Raw genomic sequence first — 20,444 nt, 5'->3', positions numbered from 1 at the left:
AAAAAAATCAGACCAAAACCAAAATGTCATAACCACTGATGGAAAAAAACAAAAAATCTCAGAAAATTTGAGGAAGGTGGTGTGTTATCAGAACACCAGAGTAACTCCTCTGACCCATATTAGAGCCGCATGTTGGAGCTACTGCAGAAACCCCTGTTGGGAGAAAAATATCTGAAGAAAACAGCTTGGAGAAACTGCAGCGTCATGAACATCAATAGCAAATAAGTGCAACTCTGATAAAATAGTTATTTCACTGTGCATTAAAGCAATATGCATCCCACTGATGCATATTTTCATTTTAAAGACTAAGAGTCTAAAGGGGCAGATGTTTAACTTAAATAATTTCATCATTATAAAAGCATGGGATGGAGCGTGGGGGAAATGGAGTGGTCACAACTGCATCAGAGATCTTTAGATGAAAGAAAAGTCGAATTTTCTCCAGTTCCATTTGTTTGAGATGGTGTCTCGTGAACATTTACTAGGCAATCTAAATAATAGCAAACTGAAAATAATACACAGAAAACCTGAAGCCATTCCGGGATCACTGTCCTGTTTGTAACATGGAGGCCATTAAGATGCCAGAAGTAAGCTTGGAGAAACTGCAGCAGAGGAATCATTCTGCGATCCAGTTAGCCATCCTGTTGTTTCCTAAAGCTCCTCCATGTCCCCTATAGAGCAGCAAGTGTAGCAGAACAGAGTTTCCGCCTCAGCTGCCACAGTCCAAAGCAACTCTCAGCACTTTCAAAACAAGAAAATAGGTGAAGTTTCCCTTTTAATGCTAAAATATGCACATGACCTTCTTATATCTGATTCAAAAAGGCCAATTTGTGCAGCAGACCCGTTTGCCGACAATGAGACAACATCCGCCTGTATCTCTAAACTTTAAGCAACCTGGGATATCACATGAATACATTTGTTTATAAGCAGTGGATGAGAATACTGTGTATTTTTTTCACGTTTAAATTTCAAGAGGAATATAGGCCAAAGCATGCACAGGAGGATGGAATGGTGGATGAATCAGGATGAATCGGGGGCTTCAGCTTGACTTTCATTTAATAACATCAAAGGCTGGACCTTTGATACTGATATTGAATCAGATCAGTCTTTACCACCTTCGTTTTGTTGAAGCAGAGATAGATTTACAGTACTTCTGTAATTAGAGACGATTGACCATGACATATTATTGGAGATCTGAGTAGGAGTCTCTGGTCCAGTACTGAATTGGTTCAAAACTTACATAAAAAAACAGAAATTTCTTTATTTTTATTGGCAACTTCTCATTGGAGCAAACAGATATGGGTTAACCCCAAAGTTCAATCTTGGAACCACTCTTATTCAAAATCTACATGTTCCAACTATTTCAGGTTATAGCAAGACATTAGTCACCATAACTACAGAGTTGATACACAACTCTACCATGTGACTCTGAATCAATTCTCATCATTCTCACTGAATGTGAGAAATGTGGAGAGGAACAATCTACGATCAGCACACAGCTTCAGTTTTTATATCTATAAACTAGCGATCAGGCCCAAAATCTGGTCATTCAAAACGTATAAAAGCTTATCTTTTCATTATGGAAAGCATTTTGTACTGCCTTGTTGCTGAAACATGTTGTACAATTAAACTTGATTCATTGATTCATACTCAGACTTGGAGCTGCAAGTTAAAAGTAGCTGCTCTACGGAGCATAAAAGGATTTGTTTTGGCACCATAAAAACAAATCCTGTTTTTATGGCTGAGGCAATCAATTTCACCAATTTGATTGTCTCAAAGTGGTCAAATTGCCACTTTGAGACAATTCATTCAGACACATACAAATTGTCATGAGCACTCCAGTTTTAATTATCACAGCCACGACAGAGCATCCCAAGATTCTAATGATTGATAAATATGAGGCTTTACTGTAAATGTGGAGAGCCACCTAAATGTTCAATTTCTGTCTTTTTGGCTTTTCTGCACAAACAAACCCCATTAGGAACTTCAGTGATGAAATGCAGCATTTGGGGAGTTGAGAAACTGATACTTTATGCTCAGGTGACTAATCGGATAGCTGTCTTCCCTTATATTTAAGTCTTTAATCACACTTAATTCACACCTAATGTTTTTAGTAGGCTTCTGCAGAACCTGATAACAAACAGGTTCATTTATTGGAATTAGGTGCGGTGACGCAGAGAGGCGACATTATACAGAGGAGAGGGTTTAATACTATTTAAACTCAGGCAAGTTTACTCATGTCAGTTTGTTGGGTAAATGATTTGTTTGACATGTGACCAGTTTTGATGCTTTGGAACTGAGTTCATTTTGACAGCAATGCAGAGATAATTGGTTTCTGGTAGCCATTTTTATTCTTGCTCATGTGTAGCATATCTACTCAGCTGCAAGCTGTGTGCCTCCTCTACCTACCACTTGTAATCAGTGTAACTCATGGGGGATGATTGAAGTTGTTCCCAATTTGGAGTGAGTTAAAACCATGGTGAGATGGAAAGCTGTGTGAAACTTTCAGAAAGAAGATTGTTTGGTAAAGACTTTAATGACATTCTAGCATAAATCAGATCACGCATTTGAGGAAAAGAGCCCCATTCCAACTATAAAGCACAGAGGTGGAAGAGTCATGGTTTGAGAAGGATTGACTGCAGTAGGACCTTCACCATCTTAAAATCAACCATAAACCCTACCTATTAAATGGTGCTTTTAGTAAATTATGACATCAGAGCAGGATACCCTAATACATCCTGAAATCCACAAAAAAAAAAAAAAAAAAAAAACACAGACATCTCAGGAAGACATGGCTGAAACGCTGCATTTCCAGGGAAGGTTTATCTAACTTTTTCCTTTACCGTATATACAAAAACAATTTATTCTGGTAAGCACCATTCTATAATTAAACTAGAAAATAAAGTTAAAGTGGCTCATACTGAATATAACGTTTAATATGCCTGGGTTGGCTGTTGGAATACAGGCTTATCAAGGTTTTTATAAAGTTACATTAAAAGTGTTAAAATGGAAAAAAAAAATCTATCCATAGACCTTTTTGTGAGAAGCTATAGAAAGATTTTTTTTCTATCTTTGGGTGACAGTCATGTGGCCCTTTTTCTAACATATTGTTCGCAACTGCCAATCAGCACATAAGACGGCTACAATGCTTTTTACTAAGAGAAAATTGACTGTTTTGAAATATTTCTATGTGAGAAAGACACTGATCATCATGCTGTAGACTATAATGGGTACTTTCCGTCACTATTGTAATTAGTTCCAGTTTTCTAGCTTCTGGAACAGATGGTCTGACTAATTCATCAGCTAATGTAAGGTAGGTATAATCTATTCAAAACACTTCCACAAAATTTAGTGAATCTTTATTCTGGTTTTTGTCTAAAGTCTGTGAATCAGAAGCTAAATAAAAATGAATTTCTTTTATGGATAACATGTAAAAACTAAAATGTTTTGTTTAAGCAGTAGTTGCTGTTGGGTTTATGTCATTTTGTTTTATTGTGGTATTTACTTGATGTGAACTTTAGTTTGAACCAACTCTAAAAGTGTGATGTTAAAGAATTAGCATCATTCCTCTCCAACCACTGCAGAAATTATGTCAGCTCCAAATTTTTCCTGTTTATTTTGTGACGAGAAACATATGAGTTTTATTTTGAATGCATTTCTTTATAGTACAGCCTTCACCTATTGAGTGCTAGTGTGTTACCACATGCACTCAGATGATTGAGGACCTATCGCAGAGCGCTATTATTACCTCAGCTGAGTGGTGAATGTTATCAACCTACCTCCACTGATCCTGCTGCTCACACAGACATGCTCGCATACCACCAACAGTGCTTGCTCTTTAAAATGCTTCCTCCTTCCTGTCCTCCCACTGGCAGCAGTGGGGCCTGGTTTGTGTTTTTACCGTCCTCTTAGATAGCTAAAGTCCCTCAAATGCTGCAGCTATGTTGCTGATTCTATATTCCGCTTTTTGTTTTGATTAGCACACTTCTAGTTTGGGTTTTTCATCATCTCTGGATGTGTGACTTTGCAGAGATCATGTGAACTTTTGATCTGTTGGCCATCCCCAGTCACTGGTGGAAATATCAAAGCACCAGATGACTGAAAAGCTAATTTCAAGAAGCTGAAGGAGAAAATAAAAGATTTTCACTGGATCTCTGTTTAAATTTTAATCATAGGCCCGTCCTGTTGAGAGCTTCAAGCTTACTGGCAAGGTTTAAAATGTTCTTTTGTTGAGAGACGTAGATCTTAGGGGTGAACTTTAACCGCCAAAACAATAAATATTTGACATTTTCTAAAGAGGTTCTCAAATACAGTTTTCCTGTTCTGTATAAACCGTATAAACCGCCTTGTAATATACACTCAAGCTGTCATAGATAGCTGATGGAGAATTTTATATAATGCCAAACACTTAACCACCACCAACACCTTTAGCTTTACTATTTTATGGCACTACACCGTTTTACTTGCCATATCTTCTCTTTGAATTATGATTTGCTCAGTTATAGAAAAGCTTTATATTTTTCTGCACATTTTGCTCTAAGCTAAACTTTACAGGATTTGGTGACTACTGCAAAATAACAGCTAATCAGCTGCTTTAGTTTTCTTAAGCAAATTTGTAAGAGTGCGTCGTCACTGCATAAACGCACTCCTGAGATTGTTTGGTAGCATTTTGTCGTTTTTCAGAAGATAATTAAGGAGGCACAAAGCTAACATTTCCGAGCTGGAGATTGTTTCCATAGTAATTATGTTATTTAAGTGAAAGTGTGGAGATTGAGCACATTATAGGATAAGAGTTTTAACTGTGTTGTTTAGGTAGATGTGGATTAACAACATGAAGTCTAAGCAAAAGGTAAAAAGGACGTCTTCCAGTGATTTCCTCAAAACCCTGAACTTAGCTTTTTTTGTGATGTCCTTGGAAAGGCAGCGTCTCCAGGTGGCAGGCAGAGCAGATAAGATAGACAGGTGTAGGCTTAGACTCCAGCTCATGTGCTTTTGTGTCCCGCTGCATGAGTGCACAAGAAGAGCATAAGATGAGAGCTTTAGCTGTGGGTTATTTATCTTCCAAGATGCTGGCAGGGCAGAGCTGTCAGCAGCTTTATAATGTGTGTGCATGCGTGCATGTGTGTCAGTCAGAGGAAGCACAGACAGTTTTGCTAATATGTTTATTGATCCAGTAATCTGACACTACTCATCTTGTTTGAGCATCCACCTACTCATGTCCAGCCCTGACCTGAGTACTTGCGCAGTAAAAGTCCAAACTTTAGAGGAATACTACACTGTTCTTAAAGTTCTAATTTCATGCCTGAGATGATCCTGCATTTTACTTCACCTCGGGTGAGGAGCGGGAGGCGTTCCGTCAAACTGGAACCAATGCAAAATCTGCTTGCTCAGCAGTGCTTCTTTCTTGTTTAAATGAGTGTTGGTTGTACGTTCTGCTAAAAATGGAGTGTAAGTCAATCTGTATCTATAAAGATCATAGGAATGTCATTGTAGAAAACTTTTACAAACTTCCAAAACAGTAACATCCTTTATAATTGTAGAGTATAAATTGTCCTTCAATGTGTACATGTTTAACTCAAACATTGTTGGATCCCCTTTTCATTTCATTTCGTCACTCAGTTTTCTTTATTGTAAACCTGTCAGCATCCTACATTTAGACTCGGCAGTGTGTGCCCACTGTAGGCTGTAAAGAACCCTCTAATGTCACCCATTGGAGGAAGATTTGTTGTCCACAGACTGCTTCAGTTGCTCTTAAAAATACTCACCACCAGCATAATGTCTGCTGACAGTGCGACAGTTTTAAGTCTCATTCTTTTCTTTTGGTCTTTTGTAACTTTTCTTTGCAAGAGGAGGCTAAAGCCATTGGATGCAAATGAACAAATTGTCAAGAAAATTCTACTAGGATTGTTGAACTTTATTTAAATATCACTGGATTCTATTTAATTGATTAGTTGTGTTGCCAAGAAAACTGAATGCTGGAATCAAAATTGAATTAAAAGGTTTTTGTTTAAAAATGCATTTTACTCCATGAAAAGGGAAATTAAATATTGTCATAACCGACACCTTTCAGGAATCTTCAATGAGTCGTGGATAGTGGTGGTTTTGTAGCAGTCATTTGCAACAAATGTGAAAAAGCTTCGTAACTGAATCCTCTTACTGTATGTTAGCATCATGACTGTCACAACATGCTCTCAGCTCAATTAACCAACAGCACCATGTTGGCATGAACTGCTCATCCACCTCATTTTCTTTTGATTCTCCTCTTTAAATCACCATCTGCTCATTAGAAAAACAAAACGAGAGACGTTAGTCAGGCATAGAATCCTTTCTGATTCGGATCAGTGGAAAGAATGATTTGAACGTCATCCTTCTTTCACGTTTTTGCCCTTTGGCATCAAGTCTGCTGGGATTTGGAGTCATAGTTCAGGGATTATTTGAGATGCTAATCAGCTTGTTACTACTGTTACATATTGTCTGAAAATAAAAAGCTGAACAGTATCCAAAACCAGAGGGAATAATTGTCCAAAGAATTGGTGCCTTCACTGAAAGTAATGAATAAATGTCGGAAATGTCTTATTGTGATTCTGGTGGTATTTGCCTTGTCATGGTCAAAATTTCCCGGGGCTTAAAATCCAGTAATTTTCACACGGCTGTGTACACTTGTGAGACCCACGGTAGAAAAACTGTTTCCTTACTCTGTGATCCCTGCAGATTCAAAATACGTAAGTGTGAAGGGCAAACATTTACACAGAAATGGTTTTTCTGGCTCATCATGTGCAAAAATTAAATAGTTTCTTAGCAGCTTTAGTGTTTTTTTTTTTAAGGAACCAGTTAAGAATGACCTGAGTATAGGAACAGTTTTTCGTGCGACCTTCATTCCGTAGTGAGATCCTGTGTTTTGTGTCGAGTCGATAATTCACTGTTCGGAATCTGAAAGGGAGACCCGAAGAATAGCGTCCTGGCTGCACACGCAGGCGCTTCAACCACACTAAACACAACGGGCCAAATCCACCCACCGCTCCTCAATACATCATTTCCCATTGCTATGGCAACTGCTGACAGCCAGCCGTCACCGTTGTCATGGAAACAGCTTGACAGGCTCGTAAGGAAAAACAGGAAGAAGGTAGGATGGAGAGAGGGATGAGGAATAATGGGAAAGGGGAAAGTCCACAGCTGTAGATTAAACATCCAGTTATTTTGAGAATAATTTATACGCATCTTGTTTAAGATGAAAGCAGCATTAAGTTTTTGGTTTGAGTTCAGAGGCAGTGTTGATGATTTCAAATTAAAATCCCAACGAAGTCGTTTCCTGACTAAAAGCTGTCCTCTTCTCCTTCCTCCCTACTTTGGCTTTTCTTCCCATCATCTTCCCCCTCCGCCACTCCGGCCGTCCTCTTCACTGAAAAGCTTTTAGATGATTAAAACTTGGGAGAGGGGATTGCTCCTTTTATTGTTGTGTGGGCCACTGGAACTCTTGGTTCCACTGAAACATGCCATACTAATTTTTATTTCACAGTGACCTTGTTTTGGAGTGCAGAAGAACTTCATGCAGCGTTGCTACACCATCTGGAAACATCTGGCGTTGGTAGTTTTTAGCTCTGGATTAGTGTGGTGTCAATTTTATTTACTAAGAATTTTTTTTGCACATAAAAACACAAACAAAGATATCTGCATGGTAAATGTAAAAGGTGAACATCAATCCATAAATCTTTCTCATTTATTGATCCATCAGTTTAGCCATCCTTGCTGTTCATCAGTCTTTTCTCCTCCCATCCATTCTTTGGTTCATCTATCCAGCGTCCCATTGAGCTATTTATCAGTTTATCAGTCTGTTTGTCCATCTATGCATTAGCTCATTTATTGATCTTGTTCTGTCGCCTCATTAGTTCAGCAATTGTTTTGGTTATCCATCCATTGATTAGTTTACCCATCCATTTGTTTCTATCCATTCTTTCTTCAGTCAATTCATCCATTCTTCCATTTACGTCCTTCAGTCAAATATTTTCAGTTTTCGGCTCCATCTTCTTTGAACCAGTTGCAGAAACACATAAACCTGAAGTTGCTGTTTTCGTCAGTCTGTAAATGTTGTAACTGAGAACTCTTTCATTTATTTATGATGGTGTTAACTTTCTCTGTTTTTCTCTGAAAGTTCTGTAAACTGTGCTGCTGCCTATCTGGGCCAGGATTTTCTCGTAAAAGATTTTTAGTCTCAATTGGATTTTCCCCGTGAAATTAAAGTTAATAATAATAATAATAATAATAATAATAATAAATCAGTACATGTATCTCTTCATCCATGTGTCATTCTCTTGATTTCTTTTTTTTTTTTTTTTTAGTGAGGGTATGTAGTGAAAGTCTGACATCTGTAGAAATATCCACCATAAAGCTCTGAATGTTTTGAAAACAAAAATGTTTTGGAAATACATGATCACATATTCGATTAAGGTTGCTGAATTATTTTTCTTTTAGAGCATTCTTTGTGTTCTCCTTTTGAATAATGGAAGTGAAAACCAAACAAAAGTTTGCCATACTCTCAGTGTGTCGGGCTGAATACTCACCTGTCACATCCCTCGGGATTTTAACACATGCATATCTTATGTAAGATGTGGTATTTAGAGAAATATTCATTTCAGGCAATCGTGTAAACGCCCTAATCTGATCTTCTGGCGATATTGGTGCTGGCAGAATAGACGTGCTTATGTAAACACATAGGCAGGAAAAGCTGTTTTTTCTTTTTCTTTTCTTTTTTTTTTTTTTTGCTCACAGCATGGCTTCTGCCCAATTTCCTGTGAAAGCTTTAATTTAGGAAGAAAAAAAATATTTTACTCTTCTGCCATCTCTCATGTTCAGTGATACCTGCCTGTATCTTTAAATGACAAACATATTGACTTCCTTAATATAAAACAAGATCATTTAAACCAGTCGTGATTTTTATAAAGTGGCAGCAGGCTCGAACATGCACACGTGTGTAGTGGGTCATACAGGGTTGCCAGATTGAAAAGGCGGAGCTGAAATTACTCAGTCTGACCCAGGCAACCCCAGCATTGTGATGCAACACAGGGCTCATGCTTTAAGACGGACTGAAAGGCAGTTTTTTTTTTCTTTCAATTTGCTTCTGTTTATTTTTTTAGGTTTCAAACTGTTTGAAATAAGAAGTGCTGAGGTACAAGCATAGTGAGATATACATTAGAGATGAGGATGGTGAGTAAGCGCTTACTGTGTCCTGCTTCCAAATGCCGCTGTCACATCCTGTAAATACGTCTCCGCCATCTGTCCCTGCAGCAATGCCTCGCTCCTGCTGGCTGCCGCTGCTTCTCGGATGAACTCCGGAGCTGGCAGCAGAGATCACTGAACATGATTTATTTTCTAGTGTTTTTCTCTGAAGCTCGTTGGCCATTAAGATTTGACCAGAGTTGAAACCGTACACACAAAGTAAATACTACAGATTTATTATACAGTCATGTTTTCTTTTTGCATGTTTCTGTTCATTTCACTCTAAGCTACTGAGAGCACATTCCAATCTGATGACTTGAATGTTACATAAGACCAGGAAGAGGATTTTTAATTCAGAAATATTAAATTTTAGCTGGCCAATAACAACTCATGCACAAGGAGAGCAGCCAGTGGATTATTTACTCCAAAGTCAGCCGCTTCAGTTCACAGCTTCACAGATTGTGGTTGACTGATGTGATCTTTGCAACTGTGTTTTTATGGTCCCAACTGATTCCTTTATGGAGGCAGCTGTGGCACAAACCAAAGCAGAGGGGGGATGATGCGACTGCACTGAGATTTAGATCGACTTATGTCCCTTTAAATCTAAAAAGTAAATAGCAAACAAGCTAGGACATTGTGCTAGCATTGTGATATCTAAATTTGAGTAAAAGTGTCGTCTTGTTATGGCACCACACAGAGTTGTTTTGCCACGCTCAGTGTGAGTAAATCAACAAACATGTTAATTCAGATTTTACACGCCGTATTATCTCCACCAAGGAGTGCATATGCTGCGCTCCGTTTATTTAATTGTCAGCGGGAAAGCTCTAAAAGTAGAGATGCATTCACACATTCTCATAGATTTGGCTGGCTGAACATTTTCAAACGTATTTGTGTTTTATGTCAATTTTGATTCAGATCCGTATAAAATCTATCAAGAAGTTGTTCTGTCATTATTTGAGGAAATTAGTTTGGTCATATTTGTTGTGGGTATTTTACGACACTGCGGTTTCTATGTTTATGATTCCTAATAACTCAGCCTGGGTTTTTGTCTGTGTTTGCTCATAACAGCATGCCACAGTGACAGGAATCTACTATGTAAAATGTAAAATAAAACAACACAAAATAACCTCAATTAGAGTTACCTGTATGAAAGTCAATGAAAGCCTTATATCTTTGCAACATTAAAACTACATTATTTTGGATTAAAATACTTAACATTCTAAGGAATTCAATAATAATCATCCATATTAAGCAAGTCTATTGGTATTTTCCTGTTTAATTGCAAAGCCATTGTAAACAGGAATTAAAAGCTCCAACATCCTCAGATTAACTTTAAAAGTAAAATATAAAATCCAGTTTCTTCTGTTTTCTTTGCTAGGTGTAATTAGTTCTGAAAATAATCTGGATGCCTATGATTTTGTAAAAAGGAGTTATTGCATAACAAGATAGATATATCTTTTTCTTGTGTCTGATTATAGTACTCCAATAAAAGCTGAATTTTTAGATAAGGTTTAACATATCACCAGGTGAATGATATTTAATAGATTTTTTTCCATTGGTAAGATTGTGAAATTGGTAAATATCCAACCCTAAAACTGTAAAAGGCCTTGTTGAAGTTTAAAGAAATCTTTTCTTCATAATGTCACTAGGTATAAAGAAGTTGGCTGATTGGCTGCCAACTGTACCATGCATGAAAGAGGTTTATGTTTAAGCTTCTACATGGATCTTCCGTAAATGGATTCTGTTTCTTTTATTAATTTAATATTTCCTACTACCTGCCGGTGTTTCAGATTTAAACCAAATCCTATTCACAGTTGGTTCTTTAGTTCATCTCGTTCTGCAAAAAGCTGAGTTTTGGGGGCTGTTTGCCTGGAACCTTCCCACTGCTGGGTGTTTTCCCTTCAGGCTGGGTGTTGCTCCGGCTTTGAGGAAGACTGGCCTTTGCAGGGAGCAAATGAAGGAAATGCAGCATATGGAGCTGAAAGTATTTCATCCATCTTATCTTAATGTATTGAGAGGTTCGGCTTTTCATTTACTTTTATAGGAAATTATTCTCAGACTTACGGGCTGTAAATAGGGTGGGGATAAAGACGTGTTCACTCTTGCAGAAGCTCACTCACTCTAAATTAGCATTTTATCAGCACCCACTGTAGAACAAATCTATTGGCTGACATTTATTCTGCATTTTCTGCTGTTTTTCTGCACTCTCTTACTCCGCCTGTCCTCTCTGTCTCTGTCTCTCCAGTCCACTCCTCTCCACCTGGCAGCAGGATACAACAGGGTGAGGATAGTTCAGTTGTTACTGCAACATGGAGCCGACGTCCACGCCAAGGACAAAGGGTATGTATGACAAAAGCTGTTTAAATCCAATTGAGGGTAAAGATGGAGGACATTCCTAGAGATGGTCCCAACAGTTGTGCAAAAAAAACCCAATTTTTTCTTTGTTTTTTTTTTAAGAATCAAAACATGTTATGTGAGAATGAATTTGTTTTTCAAGCAGCATTTAATACACATGAACTTCAAAGTAACACCTGTAAAAGATGAAGTGAAATTTATTATACCCCAGGTAACCTCTAAAGTTTCTCTAATATCTAAGGAGTTCAAGATTTTTATTTCCTTAGCCATCATTCTACCTCACTTAAACTATATTGCCTTAAGTATTAGGTTCAATCATAAAAAATTACTACCCTACTAAATATTCCACCAACAACCGTTAGTGGTGATATTACAAAGTGGACGTCATTGAGAACCACAGAAGGTCAGACACAAAGTGCTGGGCCATAACAAAGTGAGGTCTGCATGTTGGTGGGCTACAAACCTCCAAACTTCGTGTGGCCTTCCCATTATTTTAACTGTAGAGAGCTTTATAGGATTGGTTTTCATGGCGCCTAAGCATTACATCAGCTCGTTCAAAGCAAAGTGTCGGATGCAGTGGTGTAAAGCACACCGCCGATGAACTTAAGAGCATTGGAGATGTGTTCTCGGGTGTATTGAGTCATGCCTTTCTGAGGTCGGGGTTTGGCAGTTGCTAAGACTGCGTCACTTGTCTGAATAATATGTTTAGTTGCATTGCTTGGTGCAAAGGGGATTATGGTTTGGGACTGAACTTAGAAAGGAACTCTTAATGCTTCAGCAAATGGTTCATTCTCCCAACTTTGAGAGATCGGTTTAGAGACGGTCACTTCCTGTCCAATCGACTGAAACAATGCACAGTGCAGGGCGGCAAAGTAGTTAAGTGTAGAAAACCTTGACTTTAGAATGCCTCAGAACATCAAGCCAGACCTTCTCATCCAGCATCAGTGTCTGACCTCACAAATACTGTTGGGTCAGAATTACACACAAACATATTTAATAGTCCCAGAAGAATTTATTGCCTTCTGAATTTAGAATAAGGTGTCACTTACACCTACAAGTGATTCTATGATTAATAACTTGAAGAGAAGCAAAAACCTTTTTGCTAAATAGTGTTCGTTTATCATTTTGGCTGTCATAGATTTCAGGTTCTTTTTCCAAAGCCTCACTTCCTGTTGTTCCTGAGTGAAGAGCCGACATTCCTCCTCTCTTTCTAAAAAGATACAGTTCTTATGAACAAATTCCACTTTAAAGGGTGTTTTGTTTGCGGAAAATGGTAGTGGTTTGGTACTCGGTGATCACAAATTCGAGCATTTTTTCCATTTCTAATCGACCGACTGCCACCTCTAGTCGATTTCCCAAAGCATTTTTAATTTCAACAACTGTTGGATAGAATACCAGCATTCCTTTAGTTTTAGCATTACAACATATCTGGGAAATGTTTTTCAAACTAAAGAGACGCATTATTAAAGATAACTCTGTGTTCGCTCCTTCCAGTGGACTGGTGCCTCTACACAACGCCTGCTCTTATGGACACTATGAAGTTACTGAGCTGCTGCTAAAGGTACAAGTAAACACACAAACAGGGTATTTTTAAAGGTTTACTAACAGATGACATACAGCTGAATTGATATTGTTTGTAAATAGAAAAATCTTTTCTGAATTAGGGCTGTAATGATTATTTTAATAATTGATTATTCTGTCGGTTATTTTGTTGATTAATTGGCACATTCTTCAGATCTTTCATTTAACCACGTAAGCCTTTTACCATGATATTAGAAATACTTTAAAAGATACAAATAAACCAATTTATTTTTAAAATAAGAAAAGAAACATGTTAGTGCTTAAAATCAATAAGATAGCGTTCCTTTAGTGAATTTGAAGCACATAGAAATAAAACTGCCACTTGAGGAATTTTGGGTCAAACATATTTACACACCAAAGTGTTTTTTTCTTAAATTCAAAATGTAAATACATTTGTTTTACATATTTGCCTTAATTACTGCTATGATTATGATGGTTTTGTCTCAGCAAAAGACTTTATTTTGAGTCTGTGGGCTCCAGTTAACAATTAATCGCCTATTAAATGATTTGACGATCATTTCAGTGATTGATTAATCCGATTAATCGTTTCAGTCCTAGCCTAAACTGTTAATTAAAACTTCAAAGGATCCAATTGCCCTTATTTATTTATTTTTTTTTACATTTTTATTCATATTGTGTCATTTTTTGCTCTACGTTCAGCATGGAGCTTGCGTGAACGCCATGGATCTGTGGCAGTTTACGCCTCTGCATGAAGCGGCTTCCAAAAACCGGGTGGAGGTCTGCTCTCTCCTGCTGAGCCACGGCGCTGACCCCACCCTGCTGAACTGCCACAGCAAAAGCTCTGTGGACATGGCCCCCACTCCTGAGCTGAAGGAGAGACTCACATGTGAGCATGGCCGAATGTGATGCTGGTGAAACTACCTTTAATTAGGATCAACATTGAAAAAACTCATGTTGGAGTTCTCAAATATGCACTAAAACTAAATGATTCCTTTTTCTTAAGCATATTTATAGTTGCTTCTTCTCTTCAGATGAGTTTAAGGGCCACTCTCTGCTTCAAGCGGCTCGAGAAGCAGACATGACCAAGGCCAAGAAGACCCTCGCTCTGGAGATCATCAACTTCAAACACCCTCACACGCATGAAACGGCGCTGGTGAGATCAACACTTGTGCTGCTCACATGCTTACACAGTGAAAGCACCTGATTTGTCCAACACTCTCTTGTGTGTGTTTGTGTTAGCATTGTGCAGTGGCATCTCCACACCCCAAACGGAAACAGGTCACAGAGCTGCTGCTGAGGAAAGGTGCCAACGTTAATGAGAAGAACAAGGAGTGAGTGCTCTTTTCGGCTTCTTGTGCCGTTCATAAACACCAAGAGGTTATTTCAGACGCGCCCCGACACTGATTTATTTCAGAGGTGAAGATGACAAGTTGCTTTTCTGACTCGAATAATCAAAGGAGAGTTTGTTCCCGAGTGTATTCAAGGAATTAATCAGGAAAGTGTGATGCCGGTCCAAGATTAATTTTGGTACCAAGACTATAAGCCAGGTGTGAATTTAGTTTCAAGACATAAAACTTGTTTTGACCGTTTCTGTTTTATACAAATATGTATCATTCTGTGGGTCACAGGCTGGGTTGAAAAATGATGATCTAGTTCTAGGTACGCCACAGTTTTAAAACGTGAAGCTTTCAATACCACGTAACCTCTCAAGTTAAGTCCCTTTTTTTGAGGATTTACCAAAGACAACCCCTCCTCTCCCTGTTGCTGCAAGCACAACTCTTTAAAAAATGTTTCCTCAAATGATTCTGGGTTGTTAAACAATGGATAGGAAAGTAAGCTTTGCTGTTTTTAGATAAAATGCTACAACAGTTGGCACATATGCTTCAAATTTATGATTCTTTATCTTCAAAGTCCATATTGAAGTGTCTGGATTTTAGTTTAGCTTGTTTTTCCTTTGCAAACAGTGATGACACACCCTTTCAGCGTTTAGTCTGGAGTGATTAAGCAAAAGTAAAGAAACAAAACCATAAAGCATGGCAGCTTGCCATGAGGCTTCACTCAACAACAGAGACATTTTATCTGTATTTAAATCTGTGATGATGCTGTTTAAAGGAAATCAACCAGTGTTTCTGGGAGGCAAACAGCTGGTGTTAAACTTGCCATATCTTCTCTGGTTCTAGTTTCATGACGCCTCTTCATGTAGCAGCGGAGCGGGCTCATAATGACATTATGGAGGTGCTCCAGAAACATGGAGCAAAGGTAAACGAGTCATTTTAAATGTATTTTTCATATGCGTTTTTTAATTGGTACATTGATAAACTGCAGGATTTTGTGCCTTGGTCAGATTAACAGGAAGAGATCCTAAATCTCTTCTGTTTCCAATAAGTTCAACCCATATTTTTTGTTGAATCATCGTTTTGAAGTTTTGATGTATAATCCTACCCATGACAGTTTCTTAAAATTGTTATTAAAAGAAAAATCTATATTTCTGCTGTGAAATTAGCTAAAACCCCAGCAGATTATTTTTAAAAACACAAAAAGTAATGGATTAAATATGTTTGTTACATTGAGTCAAACAGACAGACTCATGATTTAACCATTGCTTTTTACAAACATGTTTTTTTCTCACAAATCTCTAAATTTAGCTATTTATTCAATATTATAAGTTTAACAAATCAAAAAAGTAACATTTTACTCATCTTATATATTTTCTTCGATCAAACATCATGTCTTTGTAAGATAATTTGGTTGATCATTATTCTCCCACCTCTGTGTTTTACTGATTGCAGGTTACTTGTGTTTAAATCTAATTTACCCAGAAATCACACATGCAGATCTTTATTTTTTTATTTTATTTTTTTTGCCAAAATAGATGTAAATGATTAACAATGGGAACATTTCTGTGAGCTTTAAGCACATAAAGTGCAGCAGCTCCTTGGAGAGTCCCAGCAGTGAGGTGTTTGTGTGTGCAGGTAAACGCCCTGGACACGCTGGGCCAGACGGCGTTGCACCGCGCGGCGCTTGCAGGCCACCTCCAGACCTGCAGGCTGTTGTTAGGATACGGGGCGGACGCCACGCTGGTGTCCCTGCAGGGCTTCACCGCCGCTCAGATGGGAAACGAAGCCGTGCAGCAAATTCTCAATGGTATGCTGCGCTTTGTGTGGGCGGGCGGCGTGGGGTGGCCGGGTAGCAGGAAGAGCACATGTAGGTCGTGCTGGGGTTTGGTTGCTAAGCATCAGCTGCAGATTGGAGGATTATCCGGGAATTGTTCTGAAAGGTCGATATTGATATTTTCAAAGCAGGCTTTGAGTGAGTCGACTAGGGATTGAAGAGACTCGGCGGTACAAGTTCTCACAGGATTTTCTGAATAAAATGTTCTTTTCTTTTAATGAATGAATTACATCTAAATGTATTTGTCCTCGTCCAAACCCCTCATGTTTTTACATTACTTTATGAGCATTAAAGAAAAAAGGCAATTTCTCGTCTATAGTGGATCACAAGGTATAAATTGTTTTACATATCTCTGTATATGTGTGGAGAATTCAAATACTTTCCTTCCCTTCTTAAAACAGGCGGCTCAGAGTTTGAGGTTATTTTTTAGGTTTTTTTTTCTTCCTACTGATGTTTGTCCAAAGATATCCAGGCTCTGCCGCCTCCATTGATCTCCTGGCTTACTTCTCTACAGAGAACGTCCCGGTCAGAAACTCTGATGTGGACTACAGACTTCTGGAAGCTGCCAAAGCTGGAGACCTGGATACCGTCAAGGTAGTTTATTTATTTTATAATGCTTTTCTTTTAACTGATGGATGATTTTTTTTTAGCCTTTCGCTGGAGGATTACTCAGTCTAACTTCTGAAATTAAGTAAATATTTACCTCAAGAGCATAAAGGGACAAATAGATATAGTACGTAAGACACAAGGTTCATAAAAAGGGAAATATAAATACACATCTTGACTTACCATCATCAAAGTCAGCAGCTATAACAGACTCTCATATTGTTGTTGTGTAACTCAGGTGTATAAAGAAAAGTTAAGTTAAGGGTGCGAACTTATATTGAGCAATTATAATCCATTGTTTTTTTCTTTTTTGAAGCAGGTGTTGTAGATTTGCTCCTGTGTTGTCCCAGTCAGATTTGCTTTATGTCGAACACGTCCATATTATTCCGTTTCATTTGTCCAAAGAACACCATTCCAGACGTTTACAACAATCTGGCTTTTATGCTTTTCTTAGAGAGGAAAGGTTTCCTCCTTGTCCGTCTCTAAAGGAAGTCAAACCAACGCAGTCTTTTCCGGCTGTACGGACATACTCTGTCATATCCACATTAGCATGAACGTGGTGAAGCTTGATCCAGGATCGTTCAGGGTTCTTGGCCATTTCTGTTCACATCTTGCCGTCTTCATCTGCCAGATTTAGAAATGTTTTAAATGTCCTCTATAAATCTCTCACAAGCTGCTCCTATCTTCTTTCTGCAGGCTGCAGACATCGCTTTCAGTCTCATTATTGTGTTCGTCCAATAATGAGACTGAGTAATGATGTTCTAATCATGTACACCTGGTGTGATCCTCTTGTGTGTGCCCAGCTGTAAACAGTTTGATATAGACTGGTTATGAACCTTTGGTTGCAGTAAATCCAGTGATTTTTCTTTTTCTGTTTTATATAAAAATGCTCTGACCTTTGCAGCTGTCCCTTCTGCTCTGTTAAATGTCATCTGATTATTGTTCAATCTGAGTTGAAGGACTTGTCTATTTTTGCCCTTTTTGATTTTAAGAATAATAAAACCTTTATTCTCATGGTTGAATGAACCATGCTGCAGTTTATGTTGTTGTTTTTTTGTCCAATAATAATGAACAAATACAAGAGAAAGGTAACAGTCGCTCCGGGGAGACAGAAGACCGATGCCTAGCTTGTTTCCATGTTCGTTTTTAGAAAACAGTTGTTAAATGGGTCAAAAGAGGCTCTGAGCCCAGAATGGATGATGATTTGACAGATTAGCAGAGGAGGAGATGAGCTCTGCTCTTTTATTTATGTTTTGACTTGTTTTTTTTTTTGTCACCCACTGAATGTTTTTCTGAGCTCAGATGCAGGAAAATATAATCCTGTGTTTCTGTTTATGAAGCTGCTGTTGATGCTTTCATAAATGATCAACCTGTTCGATGACACTTGTTCAGAGAGATTCAGACTAAACATAAATTATCTCCTGAAAACTTTGACGTAAAATGTTATTTTATATCAAATGTATGGGATCATGCTGAATTTTACTCTATTCAGTAACACTAAGAACATTGATATCAACTTATGCTGTTTACCAACAGTTTTTAGTTTTTAGTTTGAATGTTTCTCTGAAACAAAGAACTGAGTTATTGCAATCATTTTCTAAGCATTTATGTGCATTCAATTGAGTGTGCATGTTGATTGAGGAGTCTTTACTCCCTCTTGTTTCTCTGCAGTCGCTGTGTACAGCTCAGAATGTGAACTGTAGGGATCTAGAGGGACGGCACTCCACTCCTCTCCACTTCGCTGCCGGCTACAACAGAGTGTCAGTGGTGGAATACCTGCTGCACCACGGGGCCGACGTGCACGCTAAGGATAAAGGGTGTGTGAAAATAAGAGAGAGATTCAATTCATTAGTTTGTTGGGGTTTTTGTTTTTTCATACAAAGTTTTAACAAAGCAAGTTATATTTTTGACTGTGTCCCCCTGATAGGGGCCTGGTTCCTCTTCACAACGCCTGTTCCTACGGTCACTACGAGGTGGCTGAGCTGCTCGTCCGGCATGGCGCCTCTGTCAATGTGGCCGACTTGTGGAAGTTCACGCCGCTTCACGAAGCTGCAGCGAAGGGCAAATACGAGATCTGCAAGCTGCTGTTAAAGGTTGGACTCAAAAATCCTCGTCCATCAAACGTAATTCAAATATGTCAATGGCGGTTTGTTGTGCTGGCCATTTAAGTCTTAGATCTCATGCAAACCTGTCTTTGGAAACTAAATCAAAGTGAGTTTGAAGCACAAGCACTCTTACTGAAATTCAACAACATCTCCTCCCTTATATTGATAAAACAATCAATTATTCATTGTTCAGTCTTAGTGAAAAGTTTGCCAGCGAAATCACTAAATAAGTCATTTTCTTGACCAGACTGCAGACCAATTAAATCTGACTAAAAGTAACTCTAATTGGAATAACTGCTTCCTTTTTCCCTGATGCGTCCACACAAGTCAACACAGCGAGAGTCTAGTGAGAGCCGCTGTCAAAGCTGTGTAAAAACTAACACTCTTAATCACATCTGATAATGTTTTATTCAGCTTATTTAAATCAATGTTGCACGTTAGACTGTTTTCTGGGTGAACTAGTGAAATACTCTTTGATTTCAAATAAGGGGCAGACATTTACAGGAAAGCCTCAGTCAATCTTGTTGAAATTCTGCTCTTTCACAGTTGTTTTAGGATATTTATTATGCAAAAGCTGCCAAGTCTACAGTCATTTAAAAAAATGTAAGTTGGCTTTAAATTCACCAATCGCAGGTCTTAAATTTGGTCTGTCACCAGATGCTAATTTAGTTTTGGCAGCTACTTTCCTGTAACCAGATGGCTGGATGAACCATCCCATATATTTATAGTTTTTTCTGTGTTAAGTTTTAGTTTAGCTGCTGTTAAAAAGGTTCTAAAACGTTTGAAATTTGTCTCAAATTTGATTTTTGAATCTGTCTTGAACCTGTAGATAAAGCGTCATGAATTAGGCTAAACTAAAGATCAGTCTGTGCTGTCGGATGGACACGTTTGATGTTTTTGCTGTCAGTCTGAATCAAGTAGAGATTGTTTGTTGTTTCCCCACCGTTAGCACGGCGCAGATCCCACCAAAAAGAACCGAGATGGGAACACGCCCCTGGACCTGGTGAAGGACGGTGACACGGACATCCAGGACCTGCTGCGGGGAGACGCCGCGCTGCTGGACGCTGCGAAAAAAGGCTGCCTGGCTCGGGTGCAGAAGCTTTGCAGCCCGGACAACATCAACTGTCGGGACACGCAGGGACGCAACTCGACGCCGCTGCACCTGGCAGGTAGTGTGTTCAAAAGCACACACACACATCCCTTTTAATGGGTGAAAATGCAATGTTCCAGTTGAATGAGCATCACAAAGGTTTCCAATATACTGTAGATCAGAAAGGCTTGCTGATCCTGAAATATTCAGATTTCATCTTGTTGGTAAAATCAGGTTATAAATGATGTATAAAGAAAAATAGCTGGCATAAAATTAAACATTTTGTATATAAAAAAAAAGTTACTTCACAATGATAGTCCTCCAAACTGTCAATATCATCAACGCTATGTGTTGTGCACATTAAT

At 38.4% G+C, this 20,444-nt stretch overlaps 1 protein-coding gene across 1 annotated transcript in view; it reads left to right on the top strand.

Moving 5' to 3' along the window:
- Positions 1-20,444, top strand: part of tnksa (tankyrase, TRF1-interacting ankyrin-related ADP-ribose polymerase a) — a 76,031-nt gene that overhangs the window by 32,831 nt on the left and 22,756 nt on the right. The window contains exons 7-17 of the mRNA XM_055040109.1: positions 11,456-11,550; positions 13,060-13,126; positions 13,807-13,993; positions 14,139-14,260; positions 14,347-14,438; positions 15,288-15,366; positions 16,080-16,251; positions 16,793-16,872; positions 18,556-18,701; positions 18,812-18,977; positions 19,939-20,158. Of these exons, the coding sequence (XP_054896084.1) occupies positions 11,456-11,550; positions 13,060-13,126; positions 13,807-13,993; positions 14,139-14,260; positions 14,347-14,438; positions 15,288-15,366; positions 16,080-16,251; positions 16,793-16,872; positions 18,556-18,701; positions 18,812-18,977; positions 19,939-20,158 (1,426 nt within the window). The remainder of the gene's footprint in view (positions 1-11,455; positions 11,551-13,059; positions 13,127-13,806; positions 13,994-14,138; positions 14,261-14,346; positions 14,439-15,287; positions 15,367-16,079; positions 16,252-16,792; positions 16,873-18,555; positions 18,702-18,811; positions 18,978-19,938; positions 20,159-20,444) is intronic.

This window comes from Poeciliopsis prolifica, unplaced genomic scaffold, assembly GCF_027474105.1.
Source record: "Poeciliopsis prolifica strain line A6 unplaced genomic scaffold, Auburn_PproV2 SCAFFOLD015, whole genome shotgun sequence".
NCBI classification, from domain to species: Eukaryota; Metazoa; Chordata; class Actinopteri; order Cyprinodontiformes; family Poeciliidae; genus Poeciliopsis; species Poeciliopsis prolifica.
The sequence above is the reverse complement of the archived record's forward strand: the minus strand, read 5'-3'. Positions and strand labels throughout refer to the sequence as shown.